Raw genomic sequence first — 25,240 nt, 5'->3', positions numbered from 1 at the left:
GGGCTTGCATGCAGGTGTTGGGCCTGATGGTGCCTACCTTCGAGGTAATTCCGTTTGCACAGTTCCACACGAGATCTCTGCAAAAAGAGATCCCGGTGAAATGGAACAAGAACCCTCAGTCTCTAGACAAGTGTTTCTCAACTCCGGTCCTCAGGGCACACTAACAGGCCAAATTTTAAGTATTACCTTGGGGAGATGCAGACTACAATACTGCAATCACTGAGCAGCAAATTATATCACCTGTGATGTATTTCAGTTTTCTTGCAAACCAGGGCTGTTAATTTTTCCCCCGAGGACTGGAGTTGAGAAACACTGCGATCTGGTCCTGTTGAGCCGGGGTACAAGAGGGTCCCTGATTTGGTGCCTTTGGTCTCCGGCACTTCGACAGGGAAAATACTTTCTCCCCCTGTACTGGACGGTTGTCACCACAGATGTCAGCCTGTCTGGGTGGGGAGGTGTCCTCGGCACAGATTGTGCTCAGGGGGTCTGGACTCTTCCAGATTCTAGACTGCCGATCAATGTACTCGAATTTCTAACGATCAGACCTTGTCTGGATCATTGGACAATTTGTCTTGAGTGGTGTTCAGTACGCATTCAATCGGACATGGCTGTAGCCTATCTTAATCACCAAGGGGGCACAAGAAGTGCCCTGGCGGCTCGGAAAGTAGCTGGTATTCTAAGGTGGGTAGAATGATTCGATCTAGTCCTCGCTGCTGTACACATTCCTGGGGTGGAAATTTGGCAAGTGGATTACCTCAGTTGACAGGTGTTGGAGTAGGGGGAATGGTCGCTTCATCTGGAGGTGTTTCATCAGTTGTGTCTCTGGTGGGGGTACTCCCAAGGTGGACCTGTTGGCCTCTCGTCTCAACAGAAAGGTACAGAGGTTTGTGGCACGGTCTTGGGATCCTCTAGCTGATGCCAGAGATGCCTTAGTGGCCCCTTGGAGTCAGTACCGTCTGATTTATGCCTCCCCCCCCTCTCAAACTTCTGCCAAGATTTGTGCAGGATCGTGGCGGAAGGGATTGCGGTCATGCTGGTGGCCCCAGACGGTTTGGTACCAGTTTCCTAATAAGAAGACCTAGGCCTTTTCCAAATCTCTAAAAGGATTGCCAGACAGAAAGAAACAATAGATGACTCCATTAATAATGAGAGATCACACCTAGGGGGCACACACCTCCCAAGAATAGTGTCCCCTCAAAAGCCAGGGCCTATAGCCAGTAGGAAAGAGGCTACCCTGCAGTCCCCTCTAAAAGCCCCTGTCCTGGTTGGATCTGTCACAAGCCCTTTTGGGTGTAATGCATTAGCTGTGAGGTCCCAAGGGTGGGGACTATTATTTTGATTGCTGACGGTAATAATCTGGAATTTGTATGATGTCATTGATGTGCAGCGTTTTCTCATTCCTTGTCTATTTGTTGGAGCGTGGACGGCTCAATGGATCACCTGTACCTGGTGCAAAAGGCAGAGTGGGTGGAATCTGGCTTAAGAGCGAAGAAGACTTCTAAAATGTATGCATTAAAATCGGTTGTATCACAGATGTAGATGAGATGTTAAAGGGGTTGTAAAGTCAGAATGTTTTTTTTATCTTGCTGCATTCTATGCATTAAGATAAAAGGCCTTCTGTGTGCAACAGCCCCCCTAATACTTACCTGAGCTCCCTCTCTATCCAGCGATGTCTACAAGTGCATCAGCCGTCCGGGCCTCTCCCTCCTGATTGGCTGAGATACACCAAGCTATGCAGTGGAATAACTTCCTTACAGGATGTCTCCAAATTACTAGCAGACCTCAATGCACTGTTTCATTGGGCAACGATGTGGAAAATGAGGTTTAATGTTGATAAATGTAAAGTTATGCACTTGGGGGCTAAGAATATGCATGCATCATACATACTAGGGCGGAGTAGAACTGGGGGAATCCATAGCGGAGAAGGATCTGGGTGTTCTGGTAGATCCTAAGCTTAATAATAGCATGAAATGCCAAACTGCAGTTTCCAAAGCGAGCAAAGTCCTTTCTTGTATTAACAGAGACATGGACTCCAGAGAGAGATATCATTTTGCCCCTGTACAAATCATTAGTAAGATCTCATCTGGAATATGCGGTTCAGTTTTGGGCACCAGTTCTCAAAAAGGATATTGGGGAACTGGAGAAAGTGCAGAGAAGAGCAACCAAACTGATAAGAGGCATGGAGGAGCTCAGCTATGAGAAAAGATTAGAGGAACTGAATTTATTCTCTTGTGAAGAGGAAATTAAGGGGGGATATGATCATTATGTATAAATACATAAGGGGTCCATATAGTGAACTTGGTGTTGAGTTATTCACTTTAAGATCATTACCGAGGACAGGGGGCACTCTTTTTATCCAAATACAGAAAGGTTTTTTCACCGTAAGAAATGTGGAATAGACTCCCTCCAAAGGTGGTTCTGGTCAGCTCAGTAAATTGCCTTTAAAAAGGCCTGGATTCTTTCCTGGGTGTACATAATATAACTGGGTACTAATAATGTTTATAGGTAAAGTTGATCCAGGGAATATCAGATTGCCTCTCGGGGGATCATGAAGGATTTTTTTCTCCTGCTGTAGCAAATTGGATCATGCTTTATTGGGTTTTTTTTTGCTTTCCTCTGGATCAACTGTGGGTATAGGATTGTATGGTTGTGTTTTCTTTTTTGTTGGTTGAGCTAGATGTACTTGTATTTTTTTTTTTCAACCTGACTAACTATGTAACTGTGTAGCAGTGACGCCATTGGCCCCCACTGCTGTCAATCAAACTCAGTTAGCCATTCAGGAGAGGGGGTGGGGCCAAACAGCAGCGCCGTGTTTGAATGGATGCACGGAGCTTCGGTACGGATCGGGTGCCCCCATAGGAAGCTGCTTGCTGTGGGGGCACTCAACAGGAGGGAGGAGCCAGGAGAGCCAAGAAGAGGAGCATCTGGGCTGCTCTGTGCAAAAGCAACTGCACAGTGGAGGTAAGTATAACATATTTGTTATTTTAGTAGAAAAATAATTAAAATAACGAGACTTTACAATCACATTAAGTATTTTTTTTTAAAAAAGAGAAAATATTGATTAAAAAAAAAATTCTTAACAGTATTTAGTATTTTTCTCTTCTATTTCTAAATGGAAATGTGCATTATAAGGTGATATATAGGCTGTATTGGCAGAAACAAGGTGCCATATGGCCAGTGAGCTGCTAATCCTTGTCTTGCTGACTCTGTCTGTGTTTTATCCTCAGATTAGGTAAAGTAACTCTGGTGACAGAACCGTATTACTCAGCCCTCCTGGTACATTTTATTTACGCCTCACCGCAAAATCTAACCTACTGTTGTAGCTCTACTTTTTTTTTTTCTTGTTCCATTTCACATTATTTTTCACACTTTTACATGGATTCTTTTTGGACTATCAATTGTTGCTCCTAACTTTTTGGTTTCTAATACCTTTTGGGAATTGATGCCCCTCCTCGGGGCTAACCGGTCATTACAACCCCATTTTTGCTCCACCTTTCCCTGTAGAAGTGCCCCCTCTGCACCTTGTAATGGATGCCAACGACAGTGACACAGACGACCCCTCCGCACCCCTTTTGCCTACTCCCCCCTCAGACGATGAGGACGATGATGTTGATGTAGAAGATCCTTTTGAGACCCTAGCAAGGGTGACACCCTCTCCAGAGTCGATCCCATGGGAGCAGCGCAGCACCAAGATGAAGATTGTCCACCTGGCAGACCGAGTTTTCTTGTTTTTACTGGCCATCTTCTTCCTGGTTTTGATGGGGGAGGTCTTATATATACTATATCACATAACACCCTGGTCCGGTATATTTTACTATTTGAGGGATCGTCTGCTGATGCAGGAGGAGGGTGAGGAGGATTTCGAACTCTGAGGTAAGAAGTGTCACAGAGTTTGGTAGACCCTCTGTGGTTGATTTACTGAAGGCAAAACAACTGTGTACTTTGCAAGTCCAGTTCATCAAGAAAAAACAAAATTTGTTCAAGAGCTTAGTAAAGGAGATAAAGTTTCACTTTACAATGACTACCCAATCCCATGCAATAAAAAAAAAAGCATTTTTGCTTGCATATGATTGGATGATGGAAGTCAGCAGAGCTTACCCTCATTTACTAAGCGCTGGAGCAGTGGTCTCCAAACTGGGGCCTGTGGGCCAGATGTGGCCCTTTGCTTGCCTTAATCAGGCCCTCTGGGGCCTTTACTGACACCATTGACTGGGCACAATTAATCCCACTGATACCAATGATGGGGCACTATTCCTCCCACTGATACCAACGATAGGGCACCATTCCATCCACTGACACCAATGAAGGGGCACTATTCTTCCCACTGACACCAATGAAGGGGCACTATTCTTCCCACTGATATCATAGATGGGGCACTATTTCTCCCACTGACACCAATGACGGGGCACTATTTCTCCCACTGACACCAATGATGGAGCATCATTCCTCCCACTGGTACCAATGATGGAGCATCATTCCTACCACTGATACCAATGATGGGGCACTATTCCTCCCACTGATACCAATGATGGGGCACTATTCCTCCCACTAATACCAATGATGGGGCACTATTCCTCCAACTGATACCAATGATGGGGCACTATTCCTCCCACTGATACCAATGATGGGGTACTCTTCTTTCCACTGATACCAACGATAGGGCACCATTCCATCAACTGACACCAATGAAGGGGCACTATTCTTCCCACTGATATCATTGATGGGGCACTTTTTCTCCCATTGACACCAATGACGGGGAACTATTTCTCCCACTGGTACCAATGATGGAGCATTATTCCTCCCACTGGTACCAATGATGGAGCATCATTCCTACCACTGATACCATGGACGGGGCACTATTTCTCCCACTGATACCAATGATGGGGCACTATTTCTCCCACTGATACCAATGATGGGGCACTATTTCTCCCACTGACACCAGTGATGGGGCATCAATTCCATCCCCTGACAACAATGATGGGGCACCATTCCTCCCACTGATGCCAATGATGGGGCACCATTCCTCCCACTGATGCCAATGATGGGGCACCATTCCTCCCACTGATACCAATGATGGGGCACTATTCCTCACAATGATGGGGCACTATTCTCCCACTGACACCAATGATAGGGTGTCATATCCATTTGTGACACCAATGACAGGGCACCATTCCTCCCACTGATACCAATGATGGGGCACTATTCTTTCCACTGATAGGGTACTCTTCCTTCCACTGACACTAACGATAGTGGACCATTACATCCACTGACACCAATAATGGGGCCCCTTTCCTCCCACTGATACAATGGGTCACATTTCTTCCTATTAAAAACAATGATGGGGCGTTGTTTACTTCCACTGACACCGGGGGCATTTTCTACACTGGCCCCACTAAAGCCTGAAGGACAGTAAACTGAACCTTTGTTTAGAAAGTTTGGAAACCCCTGTTCTGGAGCAAAATCACTTGTAAAAGTGCTCAGTGTATTTGCCGGTAGTATACCATCCCCTCTGTTTTGCCAAGGGCAAAAGCAAACAACAGTCAGGAAAAATACCTAAAGGGATAGTTCACCTTTACAAAAAAAAACTGCCTATGCAGATAAGGGACGTCTAGATAAAAACAAATTTTTCAGCTCTGACTAAAATTTAATAATACCCTTGTTATAGATGTAGGCCATTTACATACCTCATGAAGCCTGACTGGAATATGTCCAGGACATTGCTAAGAGAGGCCTAGTCGTTACTGCTCACCTCCACCATCACAGGGGTGAGTTTTCTCTGATTCAAAGCCCCTCACATACACTTTTTCTTCCCCGATATACACTGCTCAAAAAAATTAAAGGAACACTTTTTAATCAGAGTATAGCATCGAATCAATAAAAACTCCTTGGATATTGATCTGGTCAGTTAAGTAGCAGAGGGAGTTGGTAATCAGTTTCAGCTGCTTTGGTGTTAATAAAATGAACAACAGTTGCACTAAACGGGCAATAATGCGATGACCTCCAAAACAGGAATGGTTTTATAGGTGGAGGCCACTGACATGGTTTTTCCCTTCTCATCTTTTCTGACTGTTTTTCACCAGTTTTGCATTTGGCTAGGGTCAGTGTCACTACTGGTACCATGAGAAGATACCTGGAACCCATAGAGGTTGCACAGGCAGTCCAACTCCTCCAAGATGCTACATCAATATGTGCCATTGCAAGAAGGTTTGCTGTGTCTCCCAGCACAGTCTCAAGAACATGGAGAAGATTCCAGGAGACAGGCAGTTACTCTAGGAGAGCTGGACAGGGCCGTAGAAAGTCCTTAACCCATCAGCAGCACCGGTATCTGCTCCTTTGTGCAAGGTTGAACAGGATGAGCACTGCCAGAGCCTTACAAAATATGTCCAGCAGGCCACTGGTGTGAATGTCTCTGACCAATCAGAAACAGACTTCATGAGGATGGCCTGAGGGCCCAACATCCTCTAGTGGGACCTGTGCTCCCTGCCCGGCACAGTGGAGCTCGATTGGCATTTGCCCTGTGCTTTTTACAGATGAGTGCAGGTTCACCCTGAGCACACGTGACAGATGTGAAAGGGTCTGGAGAAGCCGTGGAGAACATTATGCTGCCTGTGACATTTGTTCAGAATTACCAGTTTGGTGGTGGGTCAGTGATGGTCTGGGGAGGCATATCCATGGAGGGATGCACAGACCTCTACAGGCTGGATAATGGCTCCCTGACTGCCATTAGGTATCAGGATGAAATCCTTGGACTCATTGTCAGACCCTACGCTGGTGCAGTGGGTCCTGGGTTCCTCCTGGGGCAGGACAATGCCTAGCCTCATGTGGTGAGAGTATGCAGCCAGTTCCTGGAGGATGAAGGCATTGATACCATTGAATGGCCCCCACGTTTGCCTGACCTAAATCCAACAGAACACCTCAGGGACATTATGTTTCGGTCCATCCAATGCCGCCAGGTTGCACCTCAGTCTGTTCAGGAGCTCAGTGATGCCCTGGTCCAGATCTAGGAGGAAATACCCCAGGACACCATCCGTCATCTCATTAGGAGCATGCCCCGACCTTGACAGGTATGCATACAAACACATGGGGGGCCATACAAACTGAGGACCATTTTGAGTTGCTGCAATGAAATTTCAGCAAAATGGACTAGCCTGCTGCATCATTTTTTTCACTTTTCGGGGTGTCTTTAAATTCAGCCCTCTGTAGGTGGATAATTTTAATTTCCATAAAACAATGTGGCATCCTTTCTTTCCTAACACATTCCCCAGTCCATACCAGTATAGATATCCAGCATGATATTTTTCACCATTCAGATCTGATGTGTTTTCAAAGTGTTCCTTTCATTTTTTTGAGCAGTGTAGTATCTCTGAGCTCAGAGTTTGAGAGCTCACTCCTGTGATGGAGGAGGAGAGCAGTAAAGACTAGGCCTCGCTTAGGAGCGTCCAGTCAGTCTTCATATGAGGTTCTTAACCACTTAAGCCCCGGAAGATTTTACCCCCATCCTGACCAGGGGGTATTTTGCGATTCGGCACTGCGTGACTTTAACGGACAATTGCGCGGTCGTGCGACGCTGTACCTAAACGAATTTGGCGTCCTTTTTTTCCCACAAACAGAGATTTCTTTTGGTGGTATTTGATCACCTGTGCGATTTTTTGATCACGCGCTATAAACAAAAAAAGAGCGTCAATTTTGCAAAAATAGCAATATTTTTCACATTTTTTTATATGAAATTCCCCCCAAAAAAAATGTAAAAATCAAAATTTTTTAACATTTTCGGCCAATTTGTTTTATGCTACCTATGTTTGGTAAAAAAAATCGCAAAAAGCGTATTTTGATTGGTTTGCGCAAAAGTTATCGCATTTACTAACAAAGGGAAAGATTTTTGTCATTTTTGTTGTTTTTTTTTTTTTAACGCGTAATGGCGGCGATCTGCGATTTTTTTGCGGTACTGCGACATTGCGGCGGACAGATCGGACCCTTGACTGATATTTTTGACACTTTTGGGGTTACCAGTGACATTTCTACAGTAATCAGTGCTATATATATGCACTGTTACTGTAAAAATACACTGGTAGTGAAGGGGTTAACTTTATTTGGGAGGGAGGGGCTGTGTATGTCCCTAGGGGCGTGCTTTCTACTGTGATTGGCTGTGGCTTGAGCTGTAAGGACACTGATCAATGGATCTACATAGTAGATCCGTGTGATCAGTGTCTTTACAGCGAGGAGAATGACAGGTGGTTTGTTTACACAAGCTGCCTGACATTCTCCCTCTCCCCCGCCGATCGCCGAGTGGCCGGCGGACATCGGGTCCGCTGGTCACACGCGCGGGGGGGGTTCGTGACCACGCGGGAGCGCGCCTCCATGGGCGCGCGCTCGCTCCCTAGACCCTCACAAGCAAGCGACGTAGCCCTACGTTAGTTTGCCTGTGAGGGGCTGACCGCCAACGTAGATAGTCGTGCGGCGGTCGGCAAGTGGTTAAATGGCCTACAACTATAGCAAGGGTATTATTCAAACTAGTGTTTTTTTTAAGCTCCTAGAAGCTGTTATTAGCATGTTTTCTGCTCCTTGAAGGTAAATAGTGTTATCCTATGTGTCCATGCACACTAATTTAGGCTATTAGCATTTTTTGAGCTTCAGCTCCTAGGAGCAGAAAAAGAAATTGTTTTTGTAGAGTTTCTTGGAATGTTTTTTCCAGCAGAAAATAAAGCTGAATGCTCCTAACTGCTTCTAAATGCTACTAACAGCTTTTTTTGTAGCTTATAAAATACTAATGCTTCTAAATGCTACTAGAAGCTGGCACAAAAATGCTATTCTCACCATCCCCCCTTCACATTGCAATCTTAAAGTAGAACTATAGACACATTTTTTTTTCCAATTTTGGATAGAGTAAGGGGGGAGGGTATAACCCCCTGTAAGGTTTATTTTTTGCCTTCTTTGTCCCACTGTGGAAATTTCCCTTCACTTCCTGTTTTATAGCCAAACAGGAAGTGAGAGGAAATCCCTGAAAATTTAGCGAATCTCTTGGGGACCCCCAGATCACCAGAGCTAGCATCCCCATTGGAAGATTTATTTCTTTTCTGGGGACAACCCAAAATGTATTATTACTTTTATTTTCACTTCCGGTGATAATGGTAAACAGGACAAATAGAGAGGATGAATCTCCCTAACAACGGCACAGACAGCAATACAAACTGACAGGGGTTCTTATCCCTCTCCACTCTATCCAAAACTAAAACAAAAGTTTTGCCTTTAGTGTAGGTTCACACTGAGGCGGGTTCAGGGGAGGATTGGGCCAGGGGGCAGGGGGGCAATTGCCTGGGCCGCTCAGATGCCCTATAAAAAGGCTGCACTGCTTCTGCCACAGACATGCCTAAATGATTCCTGGTGACTAGAAGTGAAAAGCCCCCACCGCTGACCTACTAAGTGCGGGATGAAGACAAGGACAGAGCGCAGGCCCTTGCCCCCCAGCATGGATGGTGTAAACTGTGTCTGAGCAGAGGTCAGTTCCATGCACCACTGGAGACTTTCCTCCCCCGGCCAGCCCCAACTGAGCTGTCCCAGCTCCCCCCAACCACCCCCTGCTGGCCAGGTCAGGAACCCAGATTCAGCCAGTGAGTAGAGAGTACCTCGAGCGGAGCTTCAGCCTGGAATCGGGGTCAGGAGGAGGATGGGAAGAGGGGCCGAGTCACTGCACCATGGGCCTCTGGTTTGTACTTGCCCCCTGGGCCCAAGGGTGCTAGTCTGCCCCTGGGCGGGTTTGAAATCGTGCGATTTCACATGATTTTAAACCAGCATTTTCAGTGCGAGTTAGAGGGTGATTTTACAGACATCTGTGCGGGTTCCTTTCCTATTGAAGTCGCCGAAAGTAGTACAGAAAATACTTTTGGGAATCGGTGCGGCTCCCCCAAGTGGGCGTCAAACCGCTTCGGCCGGCAATTGGCTCCGATTTGACATGCGATTTGACATGTCAAATCGCATGTCAAAATGGACCAATGTGAATGTGGGCTCAGTTTTACTTTGATGCAAGAGGTGTGGCAGTATGCCGGCGGGCAGGACGTGGAGCGGGTGTAGATGGAGTAGGAGTTCAGTTTCCCTTATGAAAGCTGGGGTGGCCCTGAACACTGTCTGCCCTGGACTGGCAGCCCATCTGCACCATGAAAACGCATGACACTGCACAAAAAATACAGGACGCTGCGCTGAACCCCTGACAAACCCAGATGGCATCCCGTTGAGAGACACTGGTGGAGAAACCTGCAAATCAGAATTCCCTGGTGTACTGGGAACATGGCATGCTATAGAGGAACTCCAAAGGTATAACCAGTAGTGCTGCCAGCTGTTTAACCACTTCAGCCCCAGAAGGTTTACCCCCCTTCATGACCAGGCCATCATTTGCTATATGGCACTATTTTATTTTAACATTATGTTAACTGTGGGGTCCCCCAGGGTTCTGTCCTGGGACCAATCCTGTTTAATTTATTCATAAATGACCTAGAGGAGGGGATATCGAGTACAATCTCAGTATTTGCAGATGATACTAAATTAGGCATGCCAATATCTTCTATGCAGGATGTGGAAATCTTGCAAGCAGACCTGAACAAAATAACAGGGTGGGCAACTACATGGCAGATGAGATTTAATGTAGAAAAATGTAAAGTAATGCACTCGGGGGCCAGAAACCAGAAAGCAAGCTACTCACTAGGGGGGGAACCTCTGGGTGAGTCTAGGATGGAAAAAGACTTGGGGATACTGGTAGACAACAAGCTTGGAAGTGGCATGCAATGCCAGGCCGCCGCAAGCAAAGCCAACAGAATACTGGGATGTATAAAAAAGAGGATTCACTCCAGAAATAAAGAGATTATTCTCCCACTCTACAAGACTCTGGTCCGGCCACATCTGGAGTATGCTGTCCAGTTCTGGGCACCGGTCCTCAGGAAGGATGTGCTGGAACTGGAGAGAGTCCAGAGAAGGGCAACAAAAATAATTAGGGGAATGGAGGACATCAGCTATGAGGAAAGACTACAAGCACTGAACTTATTCTCTCTGGAGAAGAGACGATTGAGGGGGGATATGATATCAATGTACAAATACTGTACTGGCGACCCGAGCATAAGTAACAAACTATTCAGAGAAAGGGAATACAATAAGACACGTGGCCACTCACTAAAACTTGAGGAAAGGCGGTTTAACCTTAAAGTGCGTAAGGGGTTCTTCACTGTAAGAGCGGTAAGGATGTGGAATTCTCTTCCGCAAGCAGTCGTATCAGCGGGGAGCATTGATAGTTTCAAAAAGCTATTGGATGGACACCTTAGAGACCACAACATACAGGGGTATACAATGTACAACATACAGGGGTATACAATGTACAACATACAGGGGTATACAATGTACGGTTAAAAGCAAACACACACACACATCATAGGTTGAACTGGATGGACTTGTGTCTTTTTTCAGCCTCACTAACTATGTAACTATGTAACTATGTAACTATGTAAGACGCTGTACCCAAATAAAATTGATACCCCTTTTTTCCCCACAAATAGAGCTTTCTTTTGGTGGTATTTGTTCACCTCTACAGTTTTTATTTTTTGCGCTTTAGACAAAAAAAGAGCGAAAATTTTGAAACAAAACCAATATTTTTTTTCTTTTTCCTATAAAATCTTCCCAATAAAAACATTAAAAAAAAAAAAAAATTCTTCATCAAAAGGGCCAATATGTATTCTGCTTTGTTTACGGTAAAAATAAAAAATCCCAATAAGTGTATATTGGTTTGCACAAAAGTTATAGTGTCTACAAACTGTGGGATAGATTTATGGAATTTTTATTATTTTATTTTTTTTTTACTAGTAATGGCGGCGATCATCGATTTTTAGTGGGACTGCGACATTGCAAATCTGACACTAAGTGACGCTTTTTGGGGACCAGTGACACCAATACAGTGATCAGTGCTAAAAAAAATGCACTGTACTAATGACACTGGCAGGGAAGGGGTAACATCAGGGGCAATCAAAGGGTCAAATGTGTTCCCTGAGAGTGCTTTCTTACTGCGTAGGGGGGGGGGGGTGCTTTAACTGGGGGAAGATAGAGATCTGTGTTCCTGCTTAGCAGAAGTACAAGATCTCCATCTTCCCCTCCCACAAAACGGCGGTCTGCCTTGTTTACATAGGCAAACTGCCGTCCTGCCTCTCTCACAAACAATCGCAGGATGCTGGCAAACATCGGGTCCACCGTACCTGCTGATTGGCTCCAGCTGTGTCCAATCACAGCGGGAGCAAGTCGTCGGCAGCTTGCTCTGCTCCCAGTGGCAGAACAAAGTAGCTGTGAAGGTAAGGGAAGTATAGGAAGATAGTGTAGCCCTATTAAAGAGAACCCATCCTTGTTCTGCATTCTTGAATGTACACATACACTATATTACCAGAAGTATTGGGACGCCTGCCTTTACACACACACATGAACTTTAATGTCATCCCAGTCTTAGTCCGTAGGGTTCAATATTGAGTTGGCCCACCCTTTACAGCTATAACAGCTTCAACTCTTCTGGGAAGGCTGTCCACAAGGTTTAGGAGTGTCTATGGGAATGTTTGACCATTCTTCCAGAAACGCATTTGTGAGGTCAGGCACTGATGTTGGAGAGAAGGCCTGGCTCGCAATCTCCACTCAAATTCATCCCAAAGGTGTTCTATCAGGTTGAGGTCAGGACTCTGTGCAGGCCAGTCAAGTTCCTCCACCCCAAAATCGCTCATCCATGTCTTTATGGACCTTGCTTTGGGCACTGGTCCAAATCATTTGGTGGAGGGAGGATTATGGTATGGGGTAGTTTTTCAGGGGTTGGACTTGGCCTCTTAGTTCCAGTGAAGGGAACTCTTAAGGTGTCAGCATACCAAGACATTTTGGACAATTTCATGCTCCCAACTTTGTGGGAACAGTTTGGGGATGGCCCCTTCCTTTTCCAACATGACTGCGCACCAGTGCACAAAGCAAGGTCCATAAAGACATGGATGAGCGAATTTAGAGTGGAGGAACTTGACTGACCTGCACAGAGTCCTGACCTCAACCTGTGATGGATAAATGGAGACGGAGATGGTGAGCCAGGCCTTCTCTCCAATATCAGTGCCTGACCTCATAAATGCTCTTTTTGGAAGAATGGTCAAACATTCCCATAGGCCCACTCCTAAATCTTATGTTGCCACCTAAGAGTTCCCTTCACTGGAACTAAGGGGCCCAACCCCTGAAAAACAACCCCACACCATAATCCCCCCTCCCCCAAATGCTTTGGACCAGTGCACAAAGCAACGTCCATAAAGACATGGATGAGTGAGTTTGTCAGCGCCTGACCTCACAAATGCACTTCTGGAAGAATGGTCAAACATTCCCATAGACACTCCTAAACCTTGTGGACAGCCTTCCCAGAAGAGTTAAAGCTATTATAGCTGCAAAGGGTGGGCCAACTCAATATTGAACCCTCCGGACTAAGACTGGGATGCCATTAAAGTTCATGTGTGTGTAAAGGCAGGCGTCCCAATACTTTTGGTAATATAGTATATATGTACATTCAAGAATGCAGAATAAGGATGGGTTGTCTTTATTAGGACTACACTATCTTCCTATACTTCCCTTACCTTCACAGCTCCTTTGTTCTGCCACTGGGAGCAGAGCCGGGACAAGGGGCGGGCAGAAGGAACAGGTGCCCTGGGCACAATAGTTTATTGCAGAGGTGGAGGCGCCCTGTGCCAGTTGTTTCTTTTACAAGGCTAGGAGTAGTGACAGCGACATCACTACTAACCCCAAGGGAAGGCAAGGGGGGAGCACAGTTTGGAATATTTAATCTGGGCACTGGGTGACCTTGTTCTGGCACTGACTGGGAGAATAAAAAAATACCCGGTACTTCTGGGTTGCAGAGCAGTCCCATTCACTTGAAGTGCTGCCCGCCGAACACGAGGGGGGGGGGGTATAATTCTTGCTGCAGGAAGTATACAATCCTATCCAGCTGCAAGCCAGTTTAAGGAAGGGGGGCAGTTGGGTAAAAACCACCACTCCCCCCACATCATGTGTTAACACACCCTTAAAGGGTAACTCCACTTTTGTGGGGAAAAAAATTAGGAAATAAAGAAAAAATAATAATAATATAGCGTTTACAATTGCAACAAAGTTGTAATTGAATGTTAATAAAAATTCCCATTCCTTTTCAATCTGCAGCTTTGTAATTTTTTGTAATATGCAATATGACCACCTGGAGGTGCTCTGTACACAAATAGTATACAGAACACCCCCTAGAAACATAATTTCCCGCTTGTGTGATTGGCTCACTGATTTTCCCAGCAGTCTGCACTAAGATTTTGAGCATCCTCTGCAACAAAAATTTCATTTTTGGTGTTTCTAAAGGGAAATCACGTCTAAAGAGATGCAGACCCTGTCCCTTTCCTTCTGATCTCCCCATAGAGGAGAGCGGGGATCTGACAGGTCCATCTCAGCACAGAGAGCGGAGACGGAGCTGTCATCCGCCTGCTCAGCGGGCATTGCGGATCGATCCCCCGCTGAGGAAAACTGAGTCTGCCAGGTGGAAAGCCTGTGTGAAAGGACCCTAACTGTTGCTTTGCCTTGCATGTGATCATATTTAACAAAAAAATTCCCTACACCTGAGTAGGATAATAGAAGTAAATTCAGCTTCACTGGTATCAGTGAACATTCTACTCTTCTAACTTTGAGCTTGTTCACACAGGAAGCCAGGGGGCAGTAAACACCCCCGTGATCAAACACCTAAAAAGCAGCAGTGGCACCTGTCCAATGGAATTTTGTATTTGACAGTTGATACCGGTGCCAAAAGTTGCCCATTCAACTTAATGGGGCCGCACTACAACCAATGCACAATGCACATGGTTGCCATGCGGTGGTTCAGCATTTTTGAGGGTCGTATGCATCCTGTCTTTATTAGCATTTTAACAAAATGTGTACAAAGAAAATCAAGTACAACAAATACAAAATATGGTACAAAAAAAAGGAAAAAAAAAAACAATCACAATTATAGTTTCATAGTAGGTAAGGCTGAATAAAGACAATAGTCCATCCTATTAAACCTGTGAAGGTGCATGTGTATCAGTAATCATTTCCTATATCCTCGTATGTTGTGTTCACTATGATGCATGTCCAAGAGTTATTTAAAACTATCAATAATCCCCGCTGACACCACCAATTGTGGAAGAGAGTTCCACATCCTTATCACCCTGACAGTGAAAAACCCCCTACGCACTTCAGGGTTAAACTGCTTCTCCTCCAATCTTATTGTGTGGCCCCGTGTGTCCTCTTACACTCCCTGCGACTGAAAAGTTTCCTGCCAACATTGAAATCACCATTAAGGTATTTGTATATCGCTATCATATCTCGTCTCAAGCGTCTCTTCTCCAGAGAAAATAAATTTAACGCTTGTAATCATTCCTCGTAATTGAGATCCTCCAGTCCACTTATTCATTTTTGTTGCCCTTCTCTGGACTCTCTCCAGCTCATCCCTTCTGAGGACCGGTGACCAGAACTGGACGGAATACTCCATATGTGGCTGAACCGGAGTTTTATAAAGTGACAAAATCATCATTTTATCTTTGGAGTAAATTCCCTTATTTATGCATGCTAATATTCTGCTGGCTTTGCTTGCTGCAGCTTGACATTGCCTGCTATTGCTCAGTCTGTCTTCTACCAGGACCCCCAGATCTTTCTCCATCTTTATTCCCCCCAGAGGTTCTCCCCCTAGTGAGTAGTTTGCATTTATATTTTTAGCCCCCAAGTGAATTACTTTATATTTTTTAACATTAAACCTCATCTGCCATATAGTTGCCCACCCCATTATTTGTTTCAGGTTTTCCTGTAAAATTTCTATATCCTGATTTGAAGTTATTGCCCTGTTTATTTTTGTGTCGTCCATAAAAACTGAAATTGAGCTATTTATCCCATCCTCTATATCATTTATGAATAAATTAAATAAAATTGTGTCCTAATACAGAGCCTTGGGGTACTTACCACTCCAGACCAGTCTGAGTACACGCTATTTTATTACCACCCTTTGGACACGCCCCTGTAACCAGTTTTCTATTCATGAAAAAACTCTATGGTCCATGCCTACAGACCTTAGTTTGTAGATTAAGCCTTTATGGGGAACTGTTTCGAATGCTTTTGCAAAATCCAGATACACCACATCCACAGGTCTTCTCTTATCAAGATGGCAGCTCACTTTCTTATAAAATGTTAGCATATTGGTTTGGCAGGAACGACCCTTCATAAACCTATGCTGAATACTGTTAATGATACTGTTTTAATCAGCAAATCCTTGGGTATTTTCCCTTCTCATCCCCGCCAATAGTTTACATACTAGTGATGTTAGGCTGACTGGCTTGTAGTTTCCAGGTATATGTCTCTGCCCTTTTTTGAATATTGGTACCACATGGTCTTTCCTCCAATCAGCTGGTACCATTCCTGTCAATATGCTGTCCATAATGATTGGGAATGGCTATAACCTGACTGAGCTCTTTGAGGACTCTTGGGTGTAAGCCATCCAGTCCTGGTGATTTATTTGTGTTAAGCTTTTCTAGTCTTTTCTGGACACTTCTATTAGCCACAAGAGTACATAATTTCTAACTGTGCCATTTCTAATTGTGATAGGAGGTCCTCCTCAAGATTGGGGGCCTGTAATTTCCCACTTGCTTCTAACCTATGAAGTTCCACCCAAACGGATTGCACCTCCTCCATTGCCCCGTTTACAATGTCACTCCTCTCTTCCATCCTTAAATATTTCTTGATATATAATTAGACACACCCCTCCCCCTTTTCTACCCTCCCTGTCTTTCCGATACAAGGAATACCCCTGGATATTTGCCAGCCAGTTGTGTGACCTGTCAAGCCAAGTTTCTGTTATTCCCACAAAGTCTAAATCATCCAGGTGTGATAGCAGCTCCAGTTCCTCCATTTTGTTAGCTAAGCTCCTGGCATTTGTGAACATGCCCCTGAGTTTTGTATGGGTGCATATTATTTTCTCCTTAGGTTTTCTCAGGCTTTGTTTTTGATTTGTCAATTCATTCACCCCGGGATTAAATGTTATGGATACATTATTACTAATGACGCCACTATTCCCCTCTGTCTTTTGCTTACTGCTGGCTATCCCTTCCACTGAGCCCTCCCCCCCCCCCCAACACAGTTTAAAGCTCCTCCAACTTCCGACATCTTCTTTCTCAACAGAGCTGCACCCCCCCCCCCATTAAGGTGCAGTCCGTCCCTACCAAAAAGCCAGTAACTGACTCAAAAGTCAACCCAGTTCTCCAGGAACCCGAAACCCTCCTTCCTACACCAGTTCCTCAGACACTTGTTCACTTTCCTAAGCTCCTGCTGCCTCTTTGGTGTGGCTCGAGGTACCGGTAGTATCTCTGAAAATGTTATCTTGGAGGTCATACCATCTTGGAGGTCTTTCTCTCCAATCTATTCCCTGTCCCTGAAATCATATTTTAGGACTCTCCACCTTCCTCTTACTTTGTCGTCGGTACCAATGTGTACCATGACAGCTGGCTCCTCCCCAGCCCAACCCAGTAATCTATCCACCTAATCTGCGATGTGCCGAACCCGAACACCCAGTAAACAACATACTGTTCAACAAACATGGTCTTTGAGACAGATTGCCCTCTCTGTCCTTCTAATAATTGAGTCCCAATTAGACAGGATTAGACAGGATATCACTGTGCGGGGTCCTCAGGATAGGGGTAGATCTACAAAGGTGTGTGAGTGTATGTGGATAACATGCAATATTTCAAAAAAGTGAGTACACCCCTCACATTTTTGTAAATATTTTATATCTTTTCATGTGACAACACTGAAGAAATGACACTTTGCTACAATGTAAAGTAGTGAGTGTACAGCTTGTATAACAGTGTAAATTTGCTGTCCCTTCAAAATAACTCAACACACAGCCATTAATGTTTAAACTGCTGGCAACAAAAGTGAGTACACCCCTAAGTGATAATGTCCAAATTGGGCCCAAAGTGTAAATATTTTGCGTGGCCATCATTATTTTCCAGCACTGCCTTAACCCTCTTGGGCATGGTGTCCACCAAAGCTTCACAGGTTGCCACTAAAGTCCTCTTCCACTCCTCCATGATGACATCACGGAGCTGGTGGATGTTAGAGACCTTGCACTCCTCCACCTTCCATTTGAGGATGCCCCACAGATGCTCAATAGGGTTTAGGTCTGGAGAAATGCTTGGCCAGTCCATCACCTTTACCCTGAGCTTCTTTAGCAAGGCAGTGGTCATCTTGGAGGTGTGTTTGGGGTCGTTATCATGTTGGAATACTGCCCTGCGGCCCAGTCTCTGAAGGGATGGGATCATGCTCTGCTTCAGTATGTCACAGTACATGTTGACATTCATGGTTCCCTCAATGAACTGTAGCTCCCCAGTGCCAGATGCACTCATGCAGCCCCAGACCATGACACTCCCACCACCATGCTTGACTGAAGACAAGACACACTTGTCTTTGTACTCCTCACCTGGTTGCCACCACAAACGCTTGACACCATCTGAACCAAATAAGTTTATCTTGGTCTCATCAGACCACAGGTTATGGTTCCAGTAATCCATGTCCTTAGTCTGCTCGTTCTCAGCAAACTGTTTGCGGGCTTTCTTGTGCTTCATCTTTAGAAGAGGCTTCCTTCTGGGACTACAGCTATGCAGACCAATTTGATGCAGTGTGTGGCGTATGGTCTGAGCAATGAAAGGCTGACCCCCCCACCCCCTCAATCTCTGCAGCAATGCTGGAAGCACTCATAAGTCTATTTCCCAAAGACAACCTCTGGATATGACGCTGAGCACGTGCACTCAACTTTGGTTGACCATGGCGAGGCCTGTTCTGTGTGGAACCTGTCCTGTTAAACTGCTGTATGGTCTTGGCCACCGTGCTGCAGCTCCGTTTCAGGGTCTTGGCAAACTTCTTATAGCCTAGGCCATCTTCATGCAGAGCAACAACTCTTTTTTTCAGATCCTCAGAGAGTTCTTTGTCATGAGGTGCCATGTTGAACTTCCAGTGACCAGTATGGGAGAGTGAGAGCGATAACACCAAATTTAACACACCTGCTCCCCATTCACACCTGAGACCTTGTAACACTAACGATTCACATGACACCGGGGAGTGTAATTGGCTAATTGTGCCAAATTAGGACATTTTCACTTAGGGGTGTACTCCCTTTTGTTGCCAGCGGTTTATACATTATTGGCTGTGTGTTGAGTTATTTTGAGGGGACAGAAAATGTTCACTGTTATACAAGCTGTACACTCCCTACTTTACATTGTAGCAAAGTGTAATTTCTTCAGTGTTGTCACATGAAAAGATATAATAAAATATTTACAAAAATGTGAGGGGTGTACTCAAAAAACTAAGGGGGGGGTGTCCTGTCCTCCCCCCTTGGCCAGTACCACGGCTGATAATCCCCAACCACATTTGTTTGTGTAATGGATGTAACTAGCCTTTATGGTGCATGTTAAATTTCTGCAGCATGGCTGGCGGTTGAAATCCAAAGCAGCATTTTGTGGGTTAAAGCAGGCAGTAGGAAGGTGACATATCACCGCCTGTCAAACACCCTCCATGGATCGCTTTTCACAGGGGTGGAAGTATAGCCACACATATGGACAAACCCTTAATAAATCTGCATTGATCAGTTTGGTAAACTAACAACAAATAATCTGTATCTACAGATATCTTCAGGAATATATGGCTGAGAAGATGGGAAAACAACAGAAGATACTATAGAAACCGACCTGGACTTCTTCATCTCCATTTCTACTACGAATGCAAGGAAATGTGCGCAATACAGTAGTCTCTGTGAAATGACAATATTGATAAATATCCAGCAGCTCAGATTATTATACTTATTGTTTGTTGTTAAATAATAAAGTGCAACTATAACATTTAACATGACTACGTTATAAAATGTTAGCTAACATGAATATATCATGCAAGTTTGATCTCAAGAATGACTTTAAAAAGCTGAACCCCAGGCAGGCAGCTGAAACCATATTTGAACTTCGTATATGTGAACTGTAGGACTTGCCACAGAATGCGCAATTCTGTACAGTCACCCCGTGCTAGACATCATATTAGATTGGTGGCCCCGCCACTGAATTTAACCACTTGCCGACTGCGCACAGTATATTTACTGCGGCAGTCGGCCCCGGCCAGGCAGAGTGACGTAGGTCGCTCGCCTGTCACTCCTTCTAGAGCCAACAGCGGGCGAGCGCGCGCCCGCCGAGGCGCGCGCCCGCCTCGGCTCGTTCACGGAGGAGTGCGGGAGTGTGACTGGCGGACCAGATGTCCGCCGGTAACACTACGATCGCCGGTACAGCGGGAGAAAGACAGAGCGGCTTATGTAAACAAGCCGCCTGTCAGTTCTCCCTGTGTAAAAATGAAGATCAGACGGTTCTACTATGTAGAACCGTTGATCTTTTTTTTTACACCAATAGCAATGTCCCACTACAGTTAGAAGCACGCCCCTAGGACACACTTAACCCCTCCCTGTCCAATACAGTTAACCCCTTCCCTGCCAGTGTCATTTTTGCAGTAACAGTGCATATATATAGCACTGATTACTGCAGTAATGTCACTGGTACCCCCAAAAGTGTCAAAAATGTCAGTCAAGGGTCCGATCTGTCCGCCGCAATGTCGCAGTACCGCAAAAAAAATTTGCAGATCGCCGCCATTACTCGTTAAAAAAAAAAACACCAAAAATGACAAAAATCTTTCCCTTTGTTAGTAAACGCGATAACTTTTGCGCAAACCAATCAAAATACGCTTTTTGCGATTTTTTTTACCAAACATAGGTAGCGTAAAACAAATTGGCCGAAAATGTTAAAAAATTTTAATTTTTACATTTTTTTTGGGGGGAATTTCATATAAAAAAAGTGAAAAATATTGTTATTTTTGCAAAAATTACGCTCTTTTTTTGTTTATAGCGCGTGATCAAAAAATCGCACAGGTGATCAAATACCACCAAAAGAAAGCTCTGTTTGTGGGAAAAAAAGGACGTGAAATTCGTTTAGGTACAGCGTCGCACGACCGCGCAATTGTCTGTTAAAGTCACGCAGTGCCGAATCGCAAAATACCCCCTGGTCGTTTAGCAGGAAAATCCTCCGGGGCTTAAGTGGTTAAAAAGCTGAACCCCAGGCAGGCAGCTGAAACCATATTTGAACTTCGTATATGTGAACTGTAGGACTTGCCACAGAATGTGTAATTCTGTACAGTCACCCCGTGCTAGACATCATATTAGATTGGTGGCCTCGCCACTGAATTTAAAGCAGTCCATTTATTTTACCCCACTTCCCTCAGTGGAAGCCACATACCGAAATACCTACCTTCAGCTCCGCTCCAGAGACCATCACTGTATGCACCATGCACAAGCTGTGCAGAAAAAAATCCCTGGACCCATCCATCTCTTACTGCATATGTGCTCCACTTGTCCCACTCATTCCAATCAGGGCTGTATTCAAAAGTGCAGAGCCCAGTACAGCTTACCTGATGCTGACCTCTCTTCAGAAAGCAAAGCACATGTGAATGAGCCCTTACATTTTTATAAAAATATTGTTTAGAATTTTTAATTAATTTATTTATTATATATTTTTTTTAAGTTTTCTTTAACTACCTTTAATGGGGGTTTTGATAAAATATCAATGCTCTTAAAGAGGAAGTAAACCCTCCTCAGGAAGTTGTACCTATAGGTAAGCCTATGATAAGACTTACCTATAGGTACTGTAAATATCTCCTAAACATGTACCGTTTAGGAGATATTTACCTTTAATGCAGCCAGTGACGTCACTGGCGCATGCGCTCTGAAGGAACGGCTGATCGTGCCGTTCCTTCAGAGCCCCGTGCCGTGACCGTCGGCTCCCGCGCGCGTGCGCGGGAGTGACGTCACCGCGGCTCCGGCCAATCAGATGGCCGGATGCCGCGATCCCGGAAGACGGGCGACTGAACATGTCGCCCATCATACAGGTAAGAGAGCGGCACGGCGGGGGCTCGTTCTAAGGTAAGTATTTCATAATGAGCTAGTATGCGATGCATACTAGCTCATTATGTCTTTCTCTTGCAGGTTGTAAAAAAAAAAAAAATTTTCTGAACGAGTTTACAACCTCTTTAACAGACCCCTGATGTCTAACTTTTGAGACAGAGAAAGAAAATGAGGAGATTCCTCAATTCCTTTGTCTGCAGCCTCAGCTGCATAGATGAATGAATAGCAGGCGCTCTGAGGCTCCCTGTTTAATCACAAACAGAGTTTACTATGCTGCAGTGATGAATGAACACAGCGAGTGATCAGTACCAATCACTCACTATCATGGAAGGACTAGGCCAGGGGGGCAATTGCCCCCTGGTCCACTCTGATGCCACGTGAAAAGGTTGCACAGCTTCTGCCACAGACATGCCTAAAGGATCCCTGGTGAAGAGAAGTAAAAAGTCACCCCCTGCTGACCTTCTGAATGTGGGATGAAGACAAGGACAGAGTGCAGGTCTCCCCCCTAACATGGATGGTGTAAACTGTGTCTGAGCTGAGGCTGGTTCCATGCCCTACTGGAGACTCTTCTCCCCTGGCCAGCATCCTGATGGCCAGGTCAGGAACCTGTATTCTGCCAGTGAGTAGAGAGTACCTGGAGCAGAGCTCCAGCCTGGAATGGGGGTCAGGAGGAGGCCAGAAAGAGGAAGAGTGGGAAGAGGCACCATGGGCCTCTGGTTTGTACTTGCTCCCCGGGCCGAACATTGCCAGTCAGCCACTGCTCACTATGTTTATTCAGGAAAGAAAGGGGATGATACTAGAAGCATTTTCTCTGCAGCACACCCGGAGGAAGGGAGAGGAGAAGAAGCGGGCAGCGCTGCAGGGGAGAGCCACAAGAGGATCAGTGTCAGTGAAAAGGCAGCACAGCCGGTCCTACTACTTGGCAGGTAGGCAGGCCCCCCTTTTGAACTGATGGGACCTAGACAGGAGGGAGGGCTGTACTGCTGTAGCAGTGGCCCTGGTTCCAATGCCTGGGTCCATACTCATGGCAGACCCCAGCCATCCAGAGGAGTGGGACTGAGGCTTGTTTCACAGCTATGCAGGTCTGCAAGCTGAGTTTGCATGAGCACATCTATTCATTTGAATAGGCTGCTGTGCTATTTTTTACCTGCAGCTGGATGGAAATCGTATGGTGTACTGTAGCTGCTGACTTTTAATATAAGGACACTCACCTGTCCCAGGATCCAGCGATGTCCTCACCCAATCCGATTTGTCATTCGGCTTTGGGTGCAAGTGCCAGCATCTTAAGTACAGCGAGGGAAAAAAGTATTTGATCGCCTGCTGATTTTGTACGTTTCCCCACTGACAAAGAAATGATCAGTCTATAATTTTAATGGTAGGTTTGTTTTAACAGTGAGAAACAACAACAGCAACAAAATAAAAAATCCAGAAAAACGCATTTTCAAAAAAGTTATAAATTGATTTGCATTTTAATGAGTGAAATAAGTATTTGACCCCTTTGGAAAACATGACTTAGTACTTGGTGGCAAAACCCTTGTTGGCAATCACAGAGGTCAGACGTTTCTTGTAATTGGCCACCAGGTTTGCACACATCTCAGGAAGTATTTTGTCCCACTCCTCTTTGCAGATCCTCTCCAAGTCATTAAGGATTTGAGGCTGATGTTTGGTAACTCGAAACTTTAGCTCCCTCCACAGATTTTCTCTGGGATTAAGGTTTGGACACTTAATCAGCTTCTTTTTTAGCCACTTTTTTGTTGCCTTGGCCATGTGTTTTGGGTCATTGTCATGCTGGAATACCCATCCATGACCCATTTTCAATGCCCTGGCTGAGGGAAGGAGGTTCTCACCTAAGATTTGATGGTACATGGCCCCATCCATCGTCCCTTTGATGCTATGAAGTTGCCCTGTCAACTTAGAAGAAAAACACCCTCAAAGCATATTGTTTCCACCTCCATGTTTGATGGTGGAGATGGTGTTCTTGGGGTCATAGGCAGCATTCCTCCTCTTCCAAACACAGCAAGTTGAGTTGATGCCAAAGAGCTCGATTTTGGTCTCATCTGACCACAACATTTTAACCCAGTTCTCCATTGAATCATTCAGATGTTCATTAGCAAACTTCAGACGGGCCGGTACATGTGCTTTCTTAAGCAGGGGGACCTTGTGGGCGCTGCAGGATTTCAGTCCTTCACGGCGTAGTGTGTTACCTTGTTTTCTTGGTGACTATGGTCCCAGCTGCCTTGAGATCAATGACAAGATTCTCCCATGTAGTTCTGGGCTGATTCCTCACTATTCACATGATAATTGAAACTCCAAGAGGTGAGATCTTGCATGGAGTCCCAAGCTGAGGGAGATTGACATTTATTTTGTGTTTCTTCCATTTGTGAATAATTGAACCAACTGTTGTCACCCTCTCACCAAGTTGCTTGGCAATGGTCTTGTAGCCCATTCCAGCCTTGTGTAGGTCTACAATCTTGTCCCTGACATCCTTGGACAGCTCTTTGGTCTTGGCCATGGTGGAGAGATTGGAATCTGATTGATTGATTGCTTCTGTGGACAGGTGTCTTTTATACAGGTAACAAGCTGAGATTAGGAGCACTCCCTTTAAGAGAGTGCTCCTAATCTTAGCTTGTTACCTGTATAGAAGACACCTGGGAGCATGAAATCTTGCTGATTGATAGGGGATCAAATACTTATTTCACTCATTAAAATTCAAATCAATATAAAACTTTTTTTAAATTGATTTTTCTGGATATTTTCTTAGTTATTCTGTCTCTCACTGTTAAAATACACACATTATATACATATAAAAAGTTCTTCAGGGACCTGGAAGATTATCAGACATACATGGTTTTTAAATGGCAGTTCAATACTCTTGAGGATGAGACCTCCAACACTGAGAATCACAGCCCTATGGAGGAGGCTTCTTCCACAGAGGCAACGCAGATCTTGGGCTTCAGAGAGGTCAAAGAGACACCTTTAATCAAAGATGCATTGCAAACATCTACGAAACAAGGAGTCTCGGAAGGGAGGAATGTGAATTTTAAACCACTCAGAGACAATTCAACCAAACAACCGAAGAAGCCCAAGAATAAAGGCGAAAAAAAGAAACCAAGTTCGTCTGAGCAGGACCACTATAGAAGGGATGAAGACTATCGACATCCCTCCCCAGAGAGGAAATATAGAAGGTCCAGGTCGAGATCTCCTAGGAGAGTTCCAATGGAC

General features: G+C 45.1%; 1 protein-coding gene across 1 annotated transcript in view; it reads left to right on the top strand.

Moving 5' to 3' along the window:
* The window catches only part of LOC309560418 (uncharacterized protein), a gene marked incomplete at its 3' end in the record, with an annotated part of 78,828 nt that overhangs the window by 49,653 nt on the left and 3,935 nt on the right, over positions 1-25,240 (top strand). Inside the window, exon 7 of the mRNA XM_082264054.1 lies at positions 24,881-25,130. Coding sequence (XP_082120180.1) covers positions 24,881-25,130 — 250 coding nt within the window. The remainder of the gene's footprint in view (positions 1-24,880; positions 25,131-25,240) is intronic.

Source organism: Pelophylax lessonae, assembly GCF_965119305.1.
Source record: "Pelophylax lessonae genome assembly, chromosome: 7".
Taxonomy (NCBI): Eukaryota; Metazoa; Chordata; class Amphibia; order Anura; family Ranidae; genus Pelophylax; species Pelophylax lessonae.
This window is presented reverse-complemented; position numbering and strand designations above follow the sequence as displayed.